We start from the raw sequence: 22,614 nt of genomic DNA on the forward strand, positions 1-22,614 counted from the left end.
GAAGTCAGGAGATGAGTTCCCCTACTTGAACTCAAATTGAGCGTCAGTGAGCAGCTTGTTACTAAACAAGTGCAGCTTAATTGCACTGTTGATGATTCCATCCATCACTTGACTGATGATCGACTGATGGGGTGGTAATTGATCAGATTGGATTTGTCCTGTTTCTTGTGTACAGGACATACCTGGGCAATTTTCCACATTGCTGGGTAGATGCCAGTGTTGTAGCTGTACTGAAACAGCATGGCCAGAGATACGGCAATGTCTGGAGCACATGTCTTCAGTACTATTGCCAGAATATTGTCAGGGCCCATAGCTCTTGCAGTATCCAGCGTCTTCAGCTGTTTCGTGATATCACTTGGAGTGAATTGAATTGACTGAATACAGACAGTTGTGATCTCTGGAGGAGGCCAAAATGGATCAAGCACACAGCACTTCTGGCTGAAGATTGTTGCAAATGCTTTACCCTTATCATTTGCTCTGATGCACTGGGCTCGTCATTGAGGATGGGGATATTTGTGGAGCCTCCTCCAGTGACCTGTTCAATTACCCACCATCATTCATGCTGTATCTGCGAGGGTTGAAATCTGATCCCATTGGTTGTGGAATCGCTTAGCACTGTCAATCACTTGCGACTCATGCTATTATGCTACTGATTTGAGGAAAGGTTGAGCAAGTTGGCCTATACTCACTGGAGAATAAGAGGTGACCTTATTGAAATGTATAAGATTTTAAAGAGGCTTGACAGGGTGGATGCTGAGAGGATGTTTCCCCTCATGGGGAAATCTAGAACAGGCAGGCAGAGTTCAAAGATAAGGCGGATCCCATTTCAGACTGAGATAAATAGAAATTTCTTCTGAGGATGGACAGTCTTTGGAATTCTCTTACCAGAGAGCATTGGAGGCTGAGTCATTGGGTATATACAAGGCCAAGTTAGTCAGATTTTTGATCAATGAAGGAATCAAAGGTTATGACGGTCAAGCAGGAAACTGCAATTAAGGCCACAGTCAAATTGACCATAATCTTATTGAACAGCAGGGTACATTCAAAGCGCTGACTGGCCTAATCCTGCACCCTATTGTTTATAATCTTATGTTAGAACATATGCCATTAGAATTGTTAAGAAATACAGTGTGGTTTAATTATGAAGCATTTTGAAGAGCTTTTAGATGTAAACTGATACAAGGGTTTGCTTTATTTTGACTGTTTCTAACTAACACTTGTTTTTGGGAAATAGGATGTTAGATTTTGAAATGACCCCAAGCTGTGAAAATCCTCACTCCAACAGTGGTTCAAACTGTTACTTAGTTCAATGTTATAACTTGTGGGAAATGTTGACAATTGAGGAGGGGTGTTCTCAATTCCAACAGTGATGTCATCATTCAAACAACTTTGAGCCGGAGCCAATAAAATATCCCATGTTGCAAGTATCTTGATGTGACCAAATTAACTATGATTCTTAAAATATTGTAAATCAGCAAGCTCTTAATGAACATTGAGTTGAACTTAAAAACAGGAAATACGCAGCAGGTCTGCCACCCAAAAAAAGAGAATAAAGATAGAGACGCATTATGGGTGGGACCTTACATCAGAATTTCAGTTAAACTTAACTCGTTTTTTCTTGCTGTTATCAGAAACCAGCTCAGCCAGTGGTGAAGATGCAACTCTACTATTTTTGGATGATCAACTCATTAAGCACATGGAGCCAGCGGTAAATGTTTCTCAGGTACCATATCCCATACTGGAACCGCTCACAACTATCAAACCAGAGACAGAGACAAAAGCAAGACGACAGCTAAATCTCACTGTCCTCACAGAGGTTCTTACTGCTACCAGTCCAATTCCTATTGCAGTCCCAAAAGGTCCTGGTGTGACTGTTACCTCCAGCGGTACTAATGTGACTACCTCTTCTGCAGCAATCCCAGATATACACACTGCAGCACCCAAACAATCCAATACCACTGCCCCCAGTGCTCCCAGCACTATTTCTTCCATCACATTTGTGAACAAAACTCTTGCTTCCACTCTTTCTATACCCACCACAAAAATCACAACTTCCAGCACCATTGCAATTCCTATCATGACTGGTGAAAGGCACAACTCAACCTTTCTGGCTTCTGCCAACACCACAGTGTCCCTTCCACCACCCACCTCTGCTCCTGTAACACATGCAGCCACCACCACAGCCCCCAGCAAAGTTCCTATCACCAGCTCCGTTACCTCCACTGCTGACCTCAGCAGCAGTGCAGCCCCCACCAGTACTGCAACCACCACCATGAGCTCCTCACCTCCCTCAACTGTCGCCCTCACGACCACAGCAGTTACTATGAGCACTACACCTCCGACAACAGCAACAGCGACAAGCACCACAGTGCCCACCACAAAAAGCACGACAGTAATCACCACTGAAGTTCCCGTCACTGATGCTGTGACCATTGCAGCCACCAGCACAACCATGGCAGCTGCCACAACCACCGTACCCACCACCACAACCACCGTACCCACCACCACAACCACCGTACCCACCACCACAACAGTCCCCATCACAACCATGGTCCCCACCACAACCGTAGTCCCCACCACAACCACGGTCCCCACCACAACCACGATCCCCACCACAACCACGGTCCCCACCACAACCGTGGTTCCCACCACAACCGTGGTTCCCACCACAACTGTGGTCCCCACCACAACCACTGTACCCACCACAACCATGGTACCCACCACAACCATGGTACCCACCACTACAATTCCAATTACCACAGATGTCACCACTGCTGTCACCACCACCACTCAAAGGACAACTGTTACAACTACTACGCGTTCTCCAAAAACCAGAACGACTTCTTTCACTCCTATTGCCAGAAGGAGATCACTGGTGGACGTCACACGGAGACAGCGTGTGAGCCATAAACCAAATAACAGTTACAAAACGTTTGGTAAGTGAGAAACCTGTCAAAATTGAACTTTTTTAAAAAATTGAGCATTTACGCAAGGTTCATCCTATTTATTGAGAAATGTGCTGCACTTTGACAACAGTGAGCTAGTTTAAGTTGTCCTTCTGTTTTTATAATTTTTTAGGTGGCCTTTCAGACAGATTTACAGATGGTAAATAAATTAGAACATAAGAAATAGGAGCAGGAGTAGGCCATCTAGCCCCTCAAGCCTGCCCCGCCATTCAATAAGATCATGGCTGATCTGATAGTGGTTTAGTTCCACTTACCCGCCCGCTCCCCATAACCCTTAATTCCCTTATTGATCAGAAATCTATCTACCTGTGACTCAAACATATTTAACGAGGTAGCCTCCACTGCTTCAATGGGCAGAGAATTCCAGAGATTCACTACCCTCTGAGAGAAGAAGCTCCTCAACTCTGTCCTAAACTGACTCCTGCTTATTTTGAGGCTGTGCCCCTCTAGTTCTTGTTTCCTTTCTAAGTGGAAAGAATCTCTCTGCCTCTACCCTGTCTAGCCCCTTCATTATCTTATAAGTCTCTATAAGATCTCCCCTCAGCCTTCTAAACTCCAATGAGTACAGGCCCAATCTACTCAATCTCTCCTCATAAGCTAACCCCCTCATCTCCAGCATCAACCTGGTGAACCTTCTCTGTACTCCCTCCAAGGCCAATACATCCTTCCGCAAATAAGGGGACCAAAATTGCGCACAGTACTCCAGTTGCGGCCTCACCAGTACCTTGTACAATTGCACAAGATACTGTGCACAATTGCACAATTAAATTAAATTAATAAACACAGAGACAGACACTGGGCAGAAAAAATACAGATGGACAGATATTCACAGTTTGATTTAGTGGGCAGCACAGTGGCACAGTGGTTATCAGTGCTGCTTTAGAACTCCAAGGACCTAGGTTCAGTTCTGGTCTTGGGTGACTGTAAAGTTTGCACATTCTCCCCACGTATGTGTGTGATTCCTCCAGGTGCTCAGATTTCATTTCACAGTCCAATAATGTGCAGGTTAGGTGGATTGACCATGCTAAATTGCCTCATAGTGTCTCAAGATCTGTAGGTTAGATGGATTAGCCATGGGAAATGTGTGGGGTTACAGGGATAGGGTGGGGAGAGGGCCTGGGTAAGATACTTTGTCAGAGAGTAGGTGCAGACTTGACGGGCCGAATGGCCTCTTCTGCACTGTACAGATTCAATGATTCCCAATTGCTTTTCTCGATTGCAGACTCTCTTTGGAAACCTCTTGCCCCTCCACCCCCCACTTCCATCCAACATGGGCGAGGAGCTCACAAAAATGGTTTTCCTGTTTTTCAGAGGTCATCTCATTTTGAAATTGATCCAACAACAAAATATTTTTATGTACACAGGGGAAAAATAATAATAATGAACTGGATTATGAGATAATGACTATTCTTGTCAAAGTCTGGAGCTATAGTCCGCCTTCGTGGTGGGAAACTCGAGATCAGTCAGCCTCCACTGGCCAGGCAAGCTGCAGTATTGCCGCCAGTCACAATCTAAACAGGATTTACTGTACATTTAAAAATACACCTCTTTCCTAATCTTTCCATTTTCTATTCATAAAGTGTACGTAACTTGAATTGTATCAGGCATTACTAAGCCTTTCCTCCATATCAGAAGTCCTCATGCTGGCTATGTCATTGTCTGAGAGGTCCTCATTGTCATTAGATCATAAGATGATAAGACATAGGAGCAGAATTAGGCCACTTGGCCCATCGAGTCTGCTCTGCCATACAATCATGGTTGATATTTTTCTCATCCCCATTCTCCTGCCTTTTCCCCATAACCCCTGATCCCCTTATTAATCAAGAACCTATCTATCTCTGTCTTAAAGACACTCAATGACCTGGCCTCCACAGCCTTCTGCGGCGAAGAGTTCCATAGATACACCACTCTCCGGCTGAAAAAATTCCTTCTCATCTCTGTTTTAAAGGATCGTTCCTTTAGCCTGAGGTTGTGCCCTCTGGTTCTAGTTTTTCCTACTCATGGAAACATCCTCTCCACGTCCGCTCTATCCAGGCCTCACAGTATCCTGTAAGTTTCAATAATATCCCCTCCCCATCCTTCTAAACTCCGAGTACAGACCCAGAGTCCTCAACCGTTCCTCAACTGTCATACCACCTTCTACAAAATGTACGCTACAAAAGAACATCCCACTTTTTTAAAAAACAGAATCACAGAAAATCCTGCGTTTTTTTTTAAACAGGACCACAGAACATCCTGTGTTTTTTTTAACATAATCAGTTTGTAAGGCAGCGAAAATTTACCCAGCGACCCATTTTCAACATCTCGTGACCCACCTGCAGGTTGTGACTCCCACTTTGAAAAAGCCTGACCTAAGTCTTGGCCAAAGAAGAATCTTGAGAGGAGGTAAAGAACTAGAGGTAAATCTGGAGCAACCTGAGAGCATGGGGCTTGACAGGCTAGAGGCATAGCTACTAAACAGTGGACTGGAGAGAATTGGGGATATGCAAGAGGTCATAGTCAGAAGAATAGCAACTTCTGGGTGGATTTTGGGGTGGCTAATGTAAAGCTGGTGAGGTTACAAGGATAGAGAAGATAGAGTCCATAAATCAAATTAAAACATAATGATGAGAATGTAAAATTTATGGAGTTTTGTTTTGTGAAATGCCTTGGGCCACTTGCCCTGTTAAACGCTGGGTGTTTGAGGTGTCTTATTGAAGATAATTTATGCTTGGTTGTAGTTTCACCAGTGCTGGGAGCTGTCTATTGCATAGGAACAGGAGTAATTAGCCCCTCAAATGTGTTCTGCCACTCAAATGAGATTTGTGACTAAACTCCATAGATGCACCATTCCCTCATATTCCTTAATACCATTAATAATTTTAAATCTGCGATTGAAATGAATTAACAACTGGCTCAGCATCAACTCTTGTTTGTGGAACAGCATTCCAAGCCACCCTTTTTTTGAAGCAATTTTCATTCCTAAAAAGCTGGATTCTAATTTTTACCCTGTGTCCCCAGTCCTAGATTCTCCAACCATCGGGAATACTTTGTCCCAGTCTACCTATCTGTTTCCTTAATATCTTGAAAACTTCAATCACATTACCTTTTTGTTTTTGAAATTCCACAGTATGCAAACTCAGTTTGTGTATTCTCTCTCTGTAATTTAACCCCTTGAGTCCAGTCATCATTAAATTAATAACACCATGCTGTATTCTTTCCAAGACCAATATATCATTTCTGAGCTGTGTTGCACAGCACTGAACAAAATATTCCAGGTGTGGTCTAACGTTTGTATAACCATAGCATGAGTTCTATTCCTTCGTCCTCTAATTTTTAGATAGAAAGGCCAGCATTCCATTAACATTTCTGATGAATTTCTGTACCTGCGAAGACATGTGAATGCTCATGGACCTCCAAGTCTCTTTGAACCTCCAGTGGCTCCCAGATTTTCATTTTTGGAAAATGCTCTGATCTATCCTTTTTAGGACCAGTTGCCTACAAAGAAATCCATCTGCCACAATTTTGCCCATTCACTTAATCTATTGATATCTATTCGTATAGATTTAATTTACATTATTTACAATGCTTATTTTTGTGCCATTGGCAAACTTGGATGTTCAGCTCTCTTTCCATTATCTAAGTCATTAATAAAGACAGTGAATAGTTTAGGCCCCAGCCATGAGTCACAACCTGCCAATTAGAGTACCTGCTCATTATTCTTAATGTGCCTCTTGTCGTTCAGCCAATCTCCTGCCCTGAATGCCATGAACTTCAACTTTAACTTTAGTTAACATCATTTATGAGGGTTATGCTGCATAAAAGACTGATCCAGAAGGTGAGATTGCAGGGGATTGGGGGTGGAGTATTAGATTGGATTGAGGATTGGCTGACTGAAGAAAGCAGAGGGTTGGGATAAATGGGTCCTTCTCTGGCTGGCGACCTGTAACTAGCAGGGTGTGCAGGGTTCAGTCCTCGGACTTCAACTGTTTACAATCTATATAAATGATCTGCAAGCAGGGACAGAGTGTAACATAGCAAAATTTGCAGATGATACCAAAATAGGTGGGAAAGCAGGCAGTGAAGAGGAGATAAAGATTCTACAGACGGATATAGAGAAGCAAGGAGAATGGGCCAAAATTTGGTAGATGGAGTTTAATGTGGATAAGTGTGAGGTTATCCATTTTGGCTGAAAAATAGAAAGGCAAATTATCTAAATGGAAAGCAGATTCAAAATGCATCTGGGCAGAAGGATCTGGGTGGCTTTGTTCATGAATCACAGAAAGTCAGTATGCAGGTACAGCATGTAACAAAAAAGGCAAATGGAATGTTAGCAAGTATTGCAAAAGGACTGGAGTATAAAAGTAGAGAAGTGTTGTTGCAATTGTAGAAGGTGTTGGTGAGACCACATCTGGAGGATTGTGTCCAATTTTGGTCTCCTTATTTGAGGAAGGGTGTGGTGACATTGGAGGCAGTTCAGAGGAGATTCACCAGATTGATTCTGGAGATGAAAGGGTTGACGTATGAGAAGAGATTAAACAATTTGGGCTTATACTCGCTGGAGTTTAGAGGGGTGAGAGGGGATCTTATCAGGGTATATAAAATTCTAAAAGGAATTGATAAGATAAATGTAGACCAAACGTTTCTCCTTGTGGGGCAACCTAGACAAGAGTCACAGGTATAGGTTGAGAGGCAGTAGATTTAAAACTGAGGTGAGGAGGAACCACTTCATGCAGAGAGTGGCGAATTTGTGGAACTCGCTGCCCCATCGTGCAGTGAAGTCTGAGTCATTAAATGATTTCAAGGAGATAGATATATTTCTGATAAAAAATGGGTTAAAGGGATATGGGGAACAGATAGAGAGGTGGATTTGAGACCAGGAAGAGATCAACCATGATCTGATTGAATGGCGGAGCAGGCTCGTAGAGCTGAATTGCCGACTTCTGCTCCTAATTCATATGTTCCTATGTACCTAATGAAAGTCCATATAAATAACATGCAGTGACATTTGCCCTGTCCAGTAATTCAGTCACTTATTCAAAAAATACAGTCAGTTTGTTGGGCATGGCCTACTATTTACTTATTCATTTTGGGATTTCTTTGATAATCTGAAATCTTTCAAGGTATTCAGTCACTCAATCCTTAATTATAGTAATTTCCGAACAAACAAATGTTTTGGCTAACTGGTCTATAATTTCCTGGAGAGGGATTTTCTGGTCCTATTGCAGTGAATGGAGATTTGGCTGAGTGCCAAATTCTCCGTCCTCGCTGGCAGCAGCACCGGGTGTGAACGGCTGGAGAATTCCAGCCTTTGTTTCCCCGTCTCACCTTACTTAAAACAGCAGAAATGTGCAATTTATCAAACTCAAAGGATAGTTCCTGAATTGAGTGAACTTCAGAAGATTCTACTACGGTATCTGCAATGTTCTCACTGAATGACATTAAAAATCTGGGGAAAAAACATGTGGTCCTGGGGATTTGTCACTCTTTAGTGCCATTATTTTCTTCATTACTATTAATTTCCTTACGTTAATTTTGATAAGTTCCCATCCTTGATTGAACGTTCGTTCCCTGGGTGTCTGGAATACTGAACTTTTCCTCTACTGTAAAGACTGATGCAAAGTTAATTGGTTAACATGTCCACAATTTCTTTTATTTTCATTTATAATATCACTTGTCCCTCTTTACCACATTATTTTACTTGATAGAATTCTCAAATTTTCGTGTTGATATCCTTTTCATACTCCCTCTTTGTTGCTTTTACGATGCTTTGTCATGTTTTGCTATTCTTTGTATCCCTCCCATTTGTCATGACCTGTGCTTTATTTTTGCATTCTTGTATGCTTTTCCTTTTAGTTTTGAATTGTCCCTTATCCTTTTTGTTGTCCATGGTTACTTTATTGGCAGGTAGAACTCACACTCCTTTGGTATATATACATATACAAAATATATATATATTTACATCACCCACTGATGCTCTGTTGTTTCAACTATTAACTGATTTGCCCAGATTTATAACTCACCCAAGTGATGACTGTTCACAGCTGAGCCTGGATATGAGTGTTGATGAGCTATCCCATGGTTGAACTAAGCTTTCCTCAACTGACATCCTCATAATCCCACACTTTTCAATAAGGGGTCATTGGATAGCAAATGTGAATGTGAGCCTTGGCTGTGAACCACCACGAGTGGTGTAACCTGGGCTTTTCCTGATATATACAGACTGGTGACACATTAATGGGTTGACCAGGGGGCGCTTCATGGCCTGGTATCATACTAGATATATTGATAATTGGGCTGAGTGACCTGTTTATGTGCTCTTTGTTCCATCCTGTATATCTAATGTAATCCTGGGTCCTTCTTGCCTTGTCTGGCTTGTTCTGCATTTACCCGTTGAACCCTTGAAGCAGTTTGTTGCTTCACATTAAGCACTGGGACAGATGCTGACTACAGAGCCACTTCATGCCGCATTTATTAAACTAACATCCTGGGGTCCAACTGCTCTCGCACTGCGGGACATTCTGGAGTAATTTTCAGTCTGGGTGGAACCTTGGTTGAGTGGTTGTGGTGTTACTGAGCCTGTTTCAAATTTCATACATTGGCCAGACTCTCAGGAAAAACATTTTAAATCCTTGTCACAGTTAGAAAATGTAATATCACCACATTAACATTGTCAAAGCCCAATCACAGCTTAGAAAGATCTGGCATTTATTCAATTTGGTCATGTACAGACATCACTTTCAGCATAAATACAGCACATTATGTTTAATTGGGAATAATGACAACAAAACAATCCTAAGGGTGCAAACTGTTGCTATCTGAACGTTCTAAGTTACAGTTTTCAATGTAATTACCATGGTTGAACCACTGAATAATTCAGGTGAAATGTTAAACTGAGCACCCCCTTCAACACTCTCAAAAGGATTTAAAAGGTCTCGAGAAACTATTTTGAAGTAGAACAGGGGAGTTATCCCCAGGGACCTGGCCAATATTCATCCCTCAATTAATATTGCTAAAACATATGATCTGGCCATAATCACATTGCTGTTTGGAAGAGGCTGCTATGCACAAATTGGCTTTCATGTTTTTCTACATTACAAGAGTGACTACACTTCAAAAGTAATTCATTGGTTAAGCACATTTGGACATCCAGAGGTTGTGAAAGGTGCTATATAAATGCAAGACTACCTGTTATTAACTTAAACTGTTGGATTCTAGCCTATCAGTTTCCTGTATGGGAATCATAGTGAATACCACAGCCAGGACATATTACTTGGTTGCTGCATGTTTATATTCATAAGTTCATAAGATATGGGAGCAGAATTAAGCCATTTGGCCCATCGAGTCTGCTCTGCCATTCGATCATGGCTGATATGCTCCTCATTCCCATTTTCCTGCCTTCTTCCCAGAACTCTTCAACCCATTACAAATTAAAAATCTGTCTAACTCCTCAAATTTACTCACTGTCCCAGCATCCACTGCACTTTGGGGTAGCGAATTCCACAGATTCACAACTCTTTGAGAGAAGTAGTTTCTCCTCAACTCTGTTTTAAATTTGCCACCCCTTATCCTAAGACCATGACCTCTCATCCTAGAATGCCCCACAAGAGGAAGCATCCTCTCCATGTCTACTTTATCCATATCTTTTATCCTCCTGTATACCTCAATTTGATCTCCCCTCGTCCTTCTAAGTTCCAGAGAGTATAGGCCTAAACTGTTCAATTCCTCTTCATACGCCAAACTCCTCATCTCTGGAATCAATCTAGTGATCCTCCTCTGAACTGCCTCCAATGCCACTACATCTTCCCTAAATAAGGGAACCAAAACTGCACAATACTCCAGGTGCGGCTTCACCAATGCCTTGTATAATTGCAACAATCCTTCCTTAGCTTTACGTTCTATTGCTTTAGCTATAAATACCAACATTCCATTTGCTTTATTATCTGCTGTACCTGCATGCTAGTATTCTGTGACTCATGAATGAAGACACCCAGATCCCTCTGCACCGAACCACCCCAAAGGTCTCACCCCATTTAGATAATAAGTCACCTTCCCATTTTTTGGATGCTAGGACAGTGAGTAAATTTGAGGAGTGAGATCAAAATGCATGATCCCACACTTATTCACGTTAAACTCCATCTGCCACATTTTGGCTCACTCTCCTAACCTTTCTATATCCATTTGTAAGGTTCTTATTTCCTCATTGCAACTTACTGTCCCGCCTATTTTTGTGTCATCTGCAAATTTGGCTATAGAGCTTTCTTATCCCTGTATCTAAGTCATTAATATAGATTGTAAATTGCTGGGGCCCAAGGACCGATCCCTGTGACACCCCACTAGTTACTTCTTGCCTTCCAAAAAAAAACATTTATCCTGACTCTCTGTCTTCTGTCCATCAGCCAGTCACCAATCCAAGCTAATTAATTACCCCATATCCCATGTGATCTAACCTTGTGAATTAACCTTTTGTGCGGCACCTTATCAAACGCCTTCTAGAAGTCCACATATACTACATCTACAGGATCCCCATTATCCACTTTGCTTGTTACATCTTCGAAGAACTCTAGTAAATTAGTCAAACATGATTTGCCCTTCATAAAAGCATGCTGACTCTGATGGATAGCGTTTTGACTTTCCAAATGTCCTGATGTTGCTTCCTCGATAATTGATTCTAACACTTTCCCGACAACAGATGTTAAACTAATTGGTCTGTAATTTCCCACATTTTGCCTCCCTCCCTTTTTGAATAAGAGCGTTACATTAGCATTTTTTCAATCCACTGGAACCTTCCCTGTGTCCAAGGAAGTTTGGAATATTATAACCAATGGATCCACTATCTCCGCTGCCACTTCCTTTAATTCCCTAGGATGTTCTCAAGTAAAGGTTACTGCACTAAATCAGTAAGATTATTGATATTTAAGGCTCAGCAGATTAATAGGCAGCAACCCAAATCAATATAGTGCATGCATTTCTGAATGTTTTGGTACATTCCCCTTAGATGTTTTAATCTTTCCCCAGTTTGCAGTAAGTCTGGTTGTGAACCCTTACCCAGATTGAATTGTCTTTCTGATGCTGGACTAGTGAGAGATGTGATTCCATCCTTTGATCAGAGTACCTTTGTGTTATACTCTGGTTGAAGCTTTCTCCTTCAACAGGTAAGTTTGAGTCATGGCACAGTGCTACCTCACTGTGCCAGGGACCCCGGATTCAATTCCACCCTTGGGTGACTGTCTGTGTGGGGTTTGCATGTTCTCCCAGTGTCTGTGTGGGTTTCCTCCCACAATCCAAAGATGTACAGGCGAGATTGATTGGCTATGCAAAATTGCCCCTCAGTGTCAGGGGGACTAGCAGGGTAAATACGTGGGTTTAGGGGATGGGGCTTGGGTGGGATTGTTATTGGTGCAGGTTCAATGGACTGAATGGTCTCCTTCTGCACTGTAGGGAGTCCATGACTTAGCCAATGATTCATGCTCCCAACATGGTGGTTGTGAGTCGAATCTGCATCCCTTCAAATGATTTTTGCAAAGAGATATTACTGTGTAATGGACAGTAAAACTGGAATACCACTTGATTATTACAGGGGAGTGCAAGGAGACTTTATCTACCATATCTGAGCCCAAGACCAAACACATTTATGGGAGAAAAGAAGGTGCTTGGATGAAAGATCCATTGTCAAAAGGCGATAAAATCTACATCACCAACTACTATTACGGCAATACCCTGGTGGAGTTTCGCAACATGGAAAACTTCAAACAAGGTGAGAGCATAAAATATCAAATACTAAAAGTTTGACCAGCCTTCCATATTCAGTCCTTCCATAAACGAGACCCAACCAATTTCAGCCTGAAAACAAATTCTGCTAAGTCCTTCACTACTCCAGATATTTGCTTAAGATGTTCCACTGAAATTACAATGAGCTTTGCTATACGGTTTTCAGCTGCCTTCAGCTCTGCTTATAAAAACATTATGAACTACGCACTTGAGTTCTATACAATCCTGACTCACAAAAATACCTTTGGTCATTCTGGCTGACACTACTTGATGTTGAATTGGAGAGATTTGTGGCAAGCTGATTCATCACTTTAATTTCTTCCCAATTTTGGCTTCTTAATTTTGACTACACATCTGAATGGAAGTTGGCAGCGGAGTCACCTCACTTAGTTGCGTAATATTTGACATTTTCCCTGGTGAAGGAATGGTGAGTGGTGTTGGGGAAATGGAATTTAAGAGTTTGGGGAGTTTATAAAAAATTCCCAACAGCAAATAAAAGATGAAAACAAATGGAAACGCTAGAGGTCCACATAGTTAGAATTGTAACTAGGCCCTTTTTTTAAAAAACTTGCCTCAGTTGATCTTGCATTATTCAACAAGGCTTTTTGGGGAGAGGGAACATATGCTGTATAGATAAGAGCATGCAAATTAATGGCTACTGTTAATTAGCTGAGGAAAATGGAAAATCTACGATGATTTGATTAGATGTGTCAGCTTTTGTCAAGCCAAGAATCAATCAAGCAGCAAAAAATTGGGGTGATGGTAGGGTTCGTGTCTGATGCTTGCTTTGGTGGCAATGCAAATTCATGGAATACAAAACGTGAAGAAAGGACCTGGCTCAGCTGTGATATCCTCCATTATGGAATGGTTGCCACTTACTGTTTATATGCATGAGTATTGACTACACAGGTATGTAACGAGAAGAACTGCCAGAAGCCAGGCAAAACAATCCAAACATGAGGAACTGCCTTCAGGGAAGAAAACTGAAGGAAAAACCCCAAAAGACTATTGATTTCATGTTTTTGATGGATTTATAAAATACGTTAGTCTTGCTGTTGTGCATAATCCAACATAACAGTAATAAGCTCTAACCTCAAATGTGTAATTCAGTACTGAGCTTTCAAAGATCTTATTTACCACAGAATCATTGTGCCCAGCTCTTCAATTCCTCATCCCACAACATCTGTGAGGTCACATAACACTGAGCAGGAAGGGAGACAAGAAAATACAGAGGGTGAATCACTTCCTGGAGAGGACTTGCATTCCCCGTGGAAACCACTTCAAAAGAATCATTGTCCATTCCTTGGAATGGACTGCAGGCACAGCTCTTTAAAGCAATGACTGGGAGGGGGATTAATGCTGGAGAGAGGATGGGAAAATAAGAGGTAGATTAAAAGCTCAACTAAACAGAGGTGCACATCAATTTCCTTTTCAATTTCCTGTTTAAGCACCAACATTTTTGAAAGATTACCTTCATTGTGAAATTCAGATTAGTTCAATCATGGTGAACTCCCACTCAAGCAAGTCGAGGCTAATCAACAGATTTGATTTAATGCCTGTGAATGATGGTTAAACAAATACTTTGTTAAACACCTGCTTGGGGATGCTGGTCAAGCAATGAAGTCATGATGTGGAGATGCCGGCGTTGGACTGGGGTAAGCACAGTAAGAAGTCTCACAACACCAGGTTAAAGTCCAACAGGTTTATTTGGTAGCAAATACCATAAGCTTTCGGAGCAATGCTCCTTCGTCAGATGGAGTGGTCTCTGTTCTCAAACAGGGCACAGACACAGAAATCAAATTTGATTTCTGTGTCTGTGCCCTGTTTGAGAACAGAGACCACTCCATCTGACGAAGAAGCAATGAAGGCCAGATTGTGATATTCTCGCAATTGGTTATCAATGCCTGTATCACCAAACTTCATCATAAAGACTTGAGCATAAAGAGAGAGCATTAAACACAGATTAAGCCATTTTCCCAGCTCCTGTAGGTTCTTACAGACTCTGCAACTGAAAACTGAGGGCTCTAGAAAATACTGCAATGTTACCTGCTCCAGTACTTTCAGTTCAAACACTTTCGGTAAGGATAAGTTGGTAAGCTGCAAACTCAACACAAGATGACTTTTCCACAGCCCAAAAATGCAGTTGAACCTGAAATTACAGTAACCTTAGTGTGGAAAGTTGTTCTTCAATCTTCCATATTCATAACTTTGAGACTTGATTTTCTGTTCAACTTTGAAGTTAATAATGGAAATTATCTTATATACATTCTGAGTTAACTTTCTTTCTGAGCTCTTATGGACCTATTTGCAGGCCCATCAAGCCATGGAATGCTTTCAGCACGGGATTATTTGTTGATCAGTTACCCTTGAGAAAGTCAAATTAACACATCAAGAAGCGGCACTGTTTCAGCTTCTGGAACACAAAAGCAAGAAGGGTCCATGAAAATTGTATGACCTACAAATAGATGTTGCCTAATATACATGCCAAAAATGATAAAATAATTTCTCCCAGATTGTGGAAATAATTTTAAATGTGAAAATGCTCTGACATTTTTAAAAATAAGGAATGAAGCAGAGTTCACATCTGTTAGCCTGTCCTGTGTCCCAACATGAAATGGTACATTGGCCACAGTTTCCACACTATTATTGTTTTTGAAGGGAAGTTCAGCTGTAATTAATGTCTCAATAAATACACAGTCTCCAAGGGCAGCAGAACAAGCATATAACTCAGTCAAGATTACGTTTCCCTTGGGGATCAAACAATCCTTTATTATTAGAGAAGTTATGAAAGAGGTGATTCCATTGAAAATTTCTTAATTGACTCGCAGTACTCAAGTGAGTGACATGGTTTCCCAGTCACAACTTGCCAGATTGTACTGATGGGGGGAATGGCTGAATATAAAAAATGTGTTTGCCTAGGCTGTGGTTCAGCAACAATGGTGAAAGGGGCTGAAGCATGCCATCTGTGTACAGGTGACTTAGTTGAAATGCAGTCTTACGGCAGCTCTTGGCTGATATCTGATTTCTCTTAAACTTTGTCAAGTTATTTTGAGTGTATGCAACTGATGCACTGAAATTACGACATGACAGACTGGTTTGGTGTTCAGACAGGAGTTGCAGATCATTATAGCTTCAGTATCAAATATTCAGTTACTCAACATCAAAATCCCTTGATTAAAATTTAGCCTCTCTCTTTCAGTCAGTTATTCATGTTTCATTCATAAATCATCTAAGCTCCTCAATTAGATCTAAACCAGAAACTGGGTACACATACAGATCATTCCAATCCCTTAGATTCCAGTCTTTAACTCACTTCAAGCTATTGATCAGTATTCCAAGTCTAAGCCATTCAAATTGTTCGATAGGATTACTGTCTGCAACTTGTTCCTGGGCATCCATACCCTCACATCTGTGACAAAGATATGTAAATGATTAAATGCAGATTTCAGATATTCCAAACCAAAATGAACAAGCAGCCTGTTATCTATATGAATAAGTTTTCATTTGGTAAGTACATTGCTTAATGTTGAGTCACACAGAAGAAGAGCAGTCAGCTGATTTCAGCTGGAGCTGCTGCAGCTGGCTTTGACATGACTATGACTCTATGACTTTGACATGACTATGACTCTATGACATTGCGGGAAGGTGGGGTATGACACTGAACACAATTTAATTTCCATTGAAACCTCTGCACATTGGGCAGGGCAAGGCAAGATCAGGTTGTACTGTTATGGGGCTCAGACATAGACAAGCCTCTATCAGATTGAATGACAGAAAAGGCTGGATGGCCTTCCTACTTCACTCACGTGTGGGGAGCTTGATAATATTCATTGTTCAGGATCACACATGGAGAATGGCTACTTGGACAAGTGCTGGGTCAGTAGCTGGTGCTCATGGAACCTGAGCAACAGCCAATGTCCTCAAGCGAGGTAAGGAAAAGGATTGGGAGCATTTGAAATGTAATCTTCAATGTACCTGTTTATATCTCCTTCCAGGTCGCTGGAGTAACTCTTACAAACTTCCCTACAATTGGATTGGGACAGGCCACGTGGTATACGGTGGGGCTTTCTACTACAACAGAGCTTTCACACGCAATATCATCAAGTATGATCTGAAGCAAAGGTATGTGGCTGCCTGGACCCTGCTTCACGATGCAGTGTATAATGAAGCCACACCCTGGAGATGGAGGGGCCACTCCGAAATAGACTTTGCTGTTGATGAGAATGGTTTGTGGGTGATTTATCCTGCCATTGATGAAGTGGGCTCCTTGCAAGAGGTCATAATCATTAGCAGACTCAACACTGTCGACCTGTCAATCCAGAAAGAGACCACTTGGAGGACCGGCCTAAGGAAAAATTATTATGGCAACTGCTTCATAGTCTGTGGTGTGCTGTATGCAGTGGACAGCTACAATAGCAAGCATGCCAATATTTCATATGCTTATGACACCCACACAAATACTCAAATCAATCCAAGGTTGCCATTTACCAATGAGTATTCTTATACCACTCAGATTGACTACAACCCCAAAGAACGTATCCTGTATGCATGGGACAATGGCCATCAAGTCACATACGGTATCACATTCGCCTATTAGGATGGAAAACACAGACACTATGAAGTGCTTCCAGCTCTTGTCTTTGTAAAATAAAGTGTAAGAAGGGGAAATGATGTTCTTATATTCATTCACAGATTGTAGATCAATCTGTCTTTGTTAACATAACCATGGTAACCTGCTTCAAAAGAGAGACAGAAACACATGCACAGTAAGGGCCCCCTTTGACCTGCGCTTTGTACAATAGTTGCATACCTTGCATGTCAAGACGCAGAGGAGTAAGATGTCTGCCAGACTTCCCTGCTGAATTTTAAATGGATCGTTGTTCTTGCTCAAACTTAGCATGCTTGCCGACCAACAAAATCTGCATGCTCCTTTCGCATTTGTTGATTTGCAGAGAAGAATCCAGACTCTCTACCCCTGTCTCTGTGCTATGAACTGGCCTTCACTGCTACTGTTGGAAATACTCAGAGATGATACAATTCAAGAGGCTTAATTCATAAGTTCTAAATAATGAACAGTTGATTTAAGCATAACATAATACCATGAAAGATGGCATTACAACCAACAATTCAATATTTCATCATCTTCCAAAGCACAAATAGTTGACTTCTATTTCCAATGTTCTGTAATGTAGATTATCTCCTCAGTGACTGAAAGGTATGAACTATTGAATGATGTATTGCACCTTATGTTTATTGATTAGAGATGGCTGCTTCCTGTGGTGTGTTTTATTAATAATAGATATTAGTGATCATGTGCTTGAGAATTTACAGATATTTGCCCAACATTCCATTTTTGCTAATAAATTGGATCAAAATCTTAGGTTCCTGGGATGGTTAGATCACAGCTTTGGAGTAGAAAGCAGAAACTGTTATTTGTTAAAGAGTCTAAAACCGACAGCATATAATGTAACATCATGTGCACTGTAAGTGGTGCCCTATATTCACAGTCAGTGGATGGAGAGTTTTAACCAGGCACCTGTTAAAAAGGAAGTGATCCCGTTATATCCAAGTGTTTCTTTATCAAACCCTGCACCAGTTTAGATATTTTTGTTGAATAATTGATGCAGTGAAAATGTTTGCTTCATGCAGAACATCTGCACACATAAAGTTGACTGGAATTCCATGGTGATGCATTTGTCATCTAACACACAGCCCATTCCATTTTCGAGTGAATCAGTATCGTCACTAAGGTGATGGACCTCAGTGTTTCTCCCCCTTCCCTCCATCTCTGCAAGGGTCTGGAGTGTGCCCTCCCAAGCCAAACATCAACTGGGCAGGGAGTAAAATTTGCTCAGTTGACAGTTCCATTAGGTTACCATGCGGTCTCTCATTCAGTGCAATTATTTGGAAATTGTTCGAGACTTTACCAAACTCATTACACACAGGACTCTTAGATCCGACAGAAACCTGCATCCTATTTTGGGCGGGGGTGGGTGTTGGTGGGCCAGTCGTTGATTTTAGATCCCAAGAGAGCCAAGAAAACAATGCAGCAGACAGTTTTCCAACCTCCCCACTCACATCATTGCCACTGTAATGAGAGACCTAATGATAGCCACATCTAGCATTGGGAATTCTAACTGCTTTTGGCAAGGAAAGTGTTAATATAAATTCAACAAATACCCCTGAACAAGGCCATGTAGGCAACCTAAACCTCTGACACAAGGGTTGAACAGACAATGCACAAATCCTAAAATCTTCAAGATAATCTAAGTCAGATAATTCAAATTGTGTTTTGTCCCTGTACCATCTGACAAATCAAGAATGTATTGAGCAGCTGGGCACAAGTAGGGTGGGGAGATGGCAAATTGAGCTGATTCTCTCAATTTCAGAATTATACACTATGTCACAGGGAACATATTTTTGTGGAAACATTGTCATTGGCCCATAACTTTCAGGCTCCTCAGTGTAAGATTTGGGAGTATCCCAAAGATGGGCTGGTGAATCTTTCTGGGAAGTTCCCAGGGAAGGGTTAAAGTGGCAACTGTCCAGAAGTGTTAACTTCCCCTGGACAATTGTCGCATAAACCCTTGCCTGGGAACTTCCAACCTTTGGAAACCAGCTGACAAAGCAATTTTAATTGCTAACTTTGGATGGTTCTGCCAGTGTTACGCTAATAGTTACTCAGAAGAGATTAGAAGAAATTAAACCACTTCTAACTTTAATGCAATTATTGAAAATACCCAGACTGATATGCGCACGGAACACCACCCCATCCCCCCCACACTCTTGATTCCCTGGGGACTCCCCTATCATGACCAACACCCCCCCCCACTTCCGGTATTCCCCATCCAAAGCGGAACAGGATTCCCCACCCATTGCTCAATGTCTGATTGCACCCCTGCCCCCACCCCACTGCCAAATCCTATACACTTACATTAGACACTTATCTTCTCCCTGGCCTGTTATTTTCAATGGGATCTTTAAAATCACCTGCTTTATGGCAGTTAGTGCGACCTCCTTCGCTGTGATTTTATTAAACCCAGACGCTGGACCCCGGGGCCCACTGTGCTGTCTGAGTTAGGAAGGTCAGGAGAGACAGACACTAAAGAAACCTAGCGCAGGTAAGTGGGTATGGAATGGCAATCCGACGCTCATTGTCACTCCAAAGATGTTATGGCCCGATTATGTTGTTACTGGATTAATAATCCAGAAGCCCTGGACTAATGATCCAGGGACACATGTTCAAATCTCAACATGGCAGCTAGAGTATTTAAATTAAATTAAATCTGTCATAAAAAACTGATGTCAGTAATGACAATCATGAAACTACTGGATTGTTTACAGAACCATTTAATTCACTGATGTTTTTCAGGGAAAGAGATCTACTTTCATGATCCATTCTGCTTTATATGTGACTCGAGACCCTCGGTTCACTCTTTCTCTGAAATGGCCCCCAGCAAGCCACTCAGTTGCACTCAAGAACCATTACCTTTTCAAGTACAATTAGGGATCAGCAATAAATGCTGGCCTTACTGGCGCCACCCATAATCACATGAATTAATAAAATATCATAAGTGAACATACACATCTCAGAGAAGATGGACACTGTGATCACTCACACACAAGCAGTGTAACTGCAGATAAACAAAGACTGTTATACTGGTTTCCAAGACCTACTATAAAGCTTGATGTACATCAGCATTCAACAGTTTATGCAATAAGCTGTGAGCAAATTTGAATAGGCTAAGGTATTTACTGCTCATTGTTAGGTAATCTTATCCAAAATGATTCTACAATGCTTCTCCTTGATGTGTGGAATATACTGATAATTACTGAAAGGTATAATACATGATAAGCTAAACCTGAAACTATACTGTAATAACTGTAAATGGATTGAATCCATTATCAAAATTGCACAGGAATTCCACGAGAGGTGTTAAGTGTTCTGTACTAGTATTGCTCAGTGTAATTTTCAGAACAGTACAGAAAACACTAAAAATCATTTTGGTTAAGATTCAGCTGCTGAGAACTTCTTCAATTCTATCAGGGCACAAAATTGGTTAAAAACAGATGCGCACACGGTAGAATGTTGCTGCTCCTTTTGGTAAAACTGATGCCAAATCAGTGCTTGTTATTAGGCAGCTGCTAAAGGGAGAACCCAATCCGTTCAATTCACCTACAATTTTGAATGATTTGATTCAAGTGTTATTTTGATTGGCAACTCATTTTGAATTTGGGAAGTTATTGAAAATCAACGGGTTCCAGTCACCTTGATATTTATCAATCTTTCTTAAGTTGGAGTATGTCTGCAGTCCTCCAATAGACAGTCATCTAGATAGCCTCTGTATACAAAGGAAAGAATAATTGTTCCATAAGAATGTTTCTTATATCATAGTTGGGCAATAGCAGCTGCAAATGATTTATTTACTTTCTCTTACCCGAGGAGCTAAGCTAAGTAACAACTGTAAGCATATATTTGTGTTATTGGACCAATTTGCTTGTTCTATTACTCTTCAATAAATTTGTTTGACAATTGAAGCCAAAGTCTAGTTGTGCTGCTCTACTGCCATCTGAAAGAAAGGACTTTTATTTATTTTACGCATTCACGTCCACGGGTATTAGTCATCTCTGTGGATTGCTCCAAGAACTGCAAACTCTTGTTTGAAATCTCCTTCCAAGTACACTCCTGCTTAACAACTCTAACCTTTAAGAAATAAACCCTTTAAGCTTTTACAATCCTCAAGAAATTCAGCATTTCTCTAACTCTGGCCTTTTGCCCTTCCCGTGCCCCAACATTAGTGGCTGTGCTTTCAATTGTCTCAGCTCTGCAATTCCCTCCTTATACCTCTCCATCTTTCTTCCTGCCATTAAGACTCTCCTTAAAAGTCACTACAATTTGGCAAGTTTTGTCACCCTTCCTAGTATCTCCTCATTGGGCTCTCTGTCAGTTTTTGACTGATTACTCCGGTAAAGCCATCAGGGACATTATACTGCTTCAAAGATGCTGTATAAATGTAAGTTGTTATGAACTGGACAGGTTCAGACTCTCCATGCAGGGCTACAGTTTATGGCAAGCGTCTGAACTATCATAAATGTACAATTTGCTGAGACTAGTAAGACTGTGTTTCAACTAATTCACCTAAAAGACTCAACTCTGAACTCCTGAAGCTGCACAGATCTCAATCAGATCACTTATACGTGCATCTTATTTCAGTTTAAATATTTTCACATACTGCTTTTCATCATTATTTGCCTTGGGTTCAACTAGAAAAAAAGGTTTAATTAAACCAAAAGCTTAAGTTAGAAACTAAGTAGCGAAAGGGAATCAAATATTAATTTGTGTAGAAAGGTAAACCCATAACTATTTAAAATTCAATGAGGGTCACAGGATATTGACTAACATTAATTAAAAGGCAATGGTAGAGACACTAACAATTCTTGATTAACATGGGGAAGAAAGGTTATCAGGGGCAGGCAGGAATGTGGGGTTGAGATTACAATCAGCCATGATGTTAATGAATGGCAGAGCAGGCTGAAAGGGGCAAGTAGCCAATCCTGCTACAGTGGGCAAGTTAGGACAACGGAGGGATGAAGTTTAATTCTATAAAATAAATCTTGGCATCTTTGACTTCCTTAGCTAAGGTGAATCATAGAATCCCTACAGTGCAGAAGATGGCCATTCGGCCCATCGAGCCTGCACCGACAACAATCTCACCCAGGCCCTATCCCCATAACTCCACATATTGATCCCCCTGACACTAAGGGGCAATTTAGCATGTCTAATCAACCTAACCCGCACATCTTTGGAGTGTGGGAGGACACCGAAGCACCCGGAGGAAACCCACGCAGACATGGGGAGAACATGCAAACTCCACACAGTCACCTAAGCCTGGAATCG

At 41.3% G+C, this 22,614-nt stretch overlaps 1 protein-coding gene across 1 annotated transcript in view; it reads left to right on the forward strand.

The window, feature by feature from the left end:
- The window catches only part of LOC144497177 (olfactomedin-like protein 2B), a 56,021-nt gene extending 34,775 nt beyond the window's left edge, over positions 1-21,246 (forward strand). The window contains exons 6-8 of the mRNA XM_078218010.1: positions 1,632-2,936; positions 12,526-12,702; positions 16,712-21,246. Coding sequence (XP_078074136.1) covers positions 1,632-2,936; positions 12,526-12,702; positions 16,712-17,313 — 2,084 coding nt within the window. The 3' untranslated portion in view covers positions 17,314-21,246. The remainder of the gene's footprint in view (positions 1-1,631; positions 2,937-12,525; positions 12,703-16,711) is intronic.
- The last annotated feature ends 1,368 nt before the right edge of the window (positions 21,247-22,614 follow it).

The sequence above is a fragment of the Mustelus asterias genome, chromosome 8, assembly GCF_964213995.1.
Source record: "Mustelus asterias chromosome 8, sMusAst1.hap1.1, whole genome shotgun sequence".
NCBI classification, from domain to species: Eukaryota; Metazoa; Chordata; class Chondrichthyes; order Carcharhiniformes; family Triakidae; genus Mustelus; species Mustelus asterias.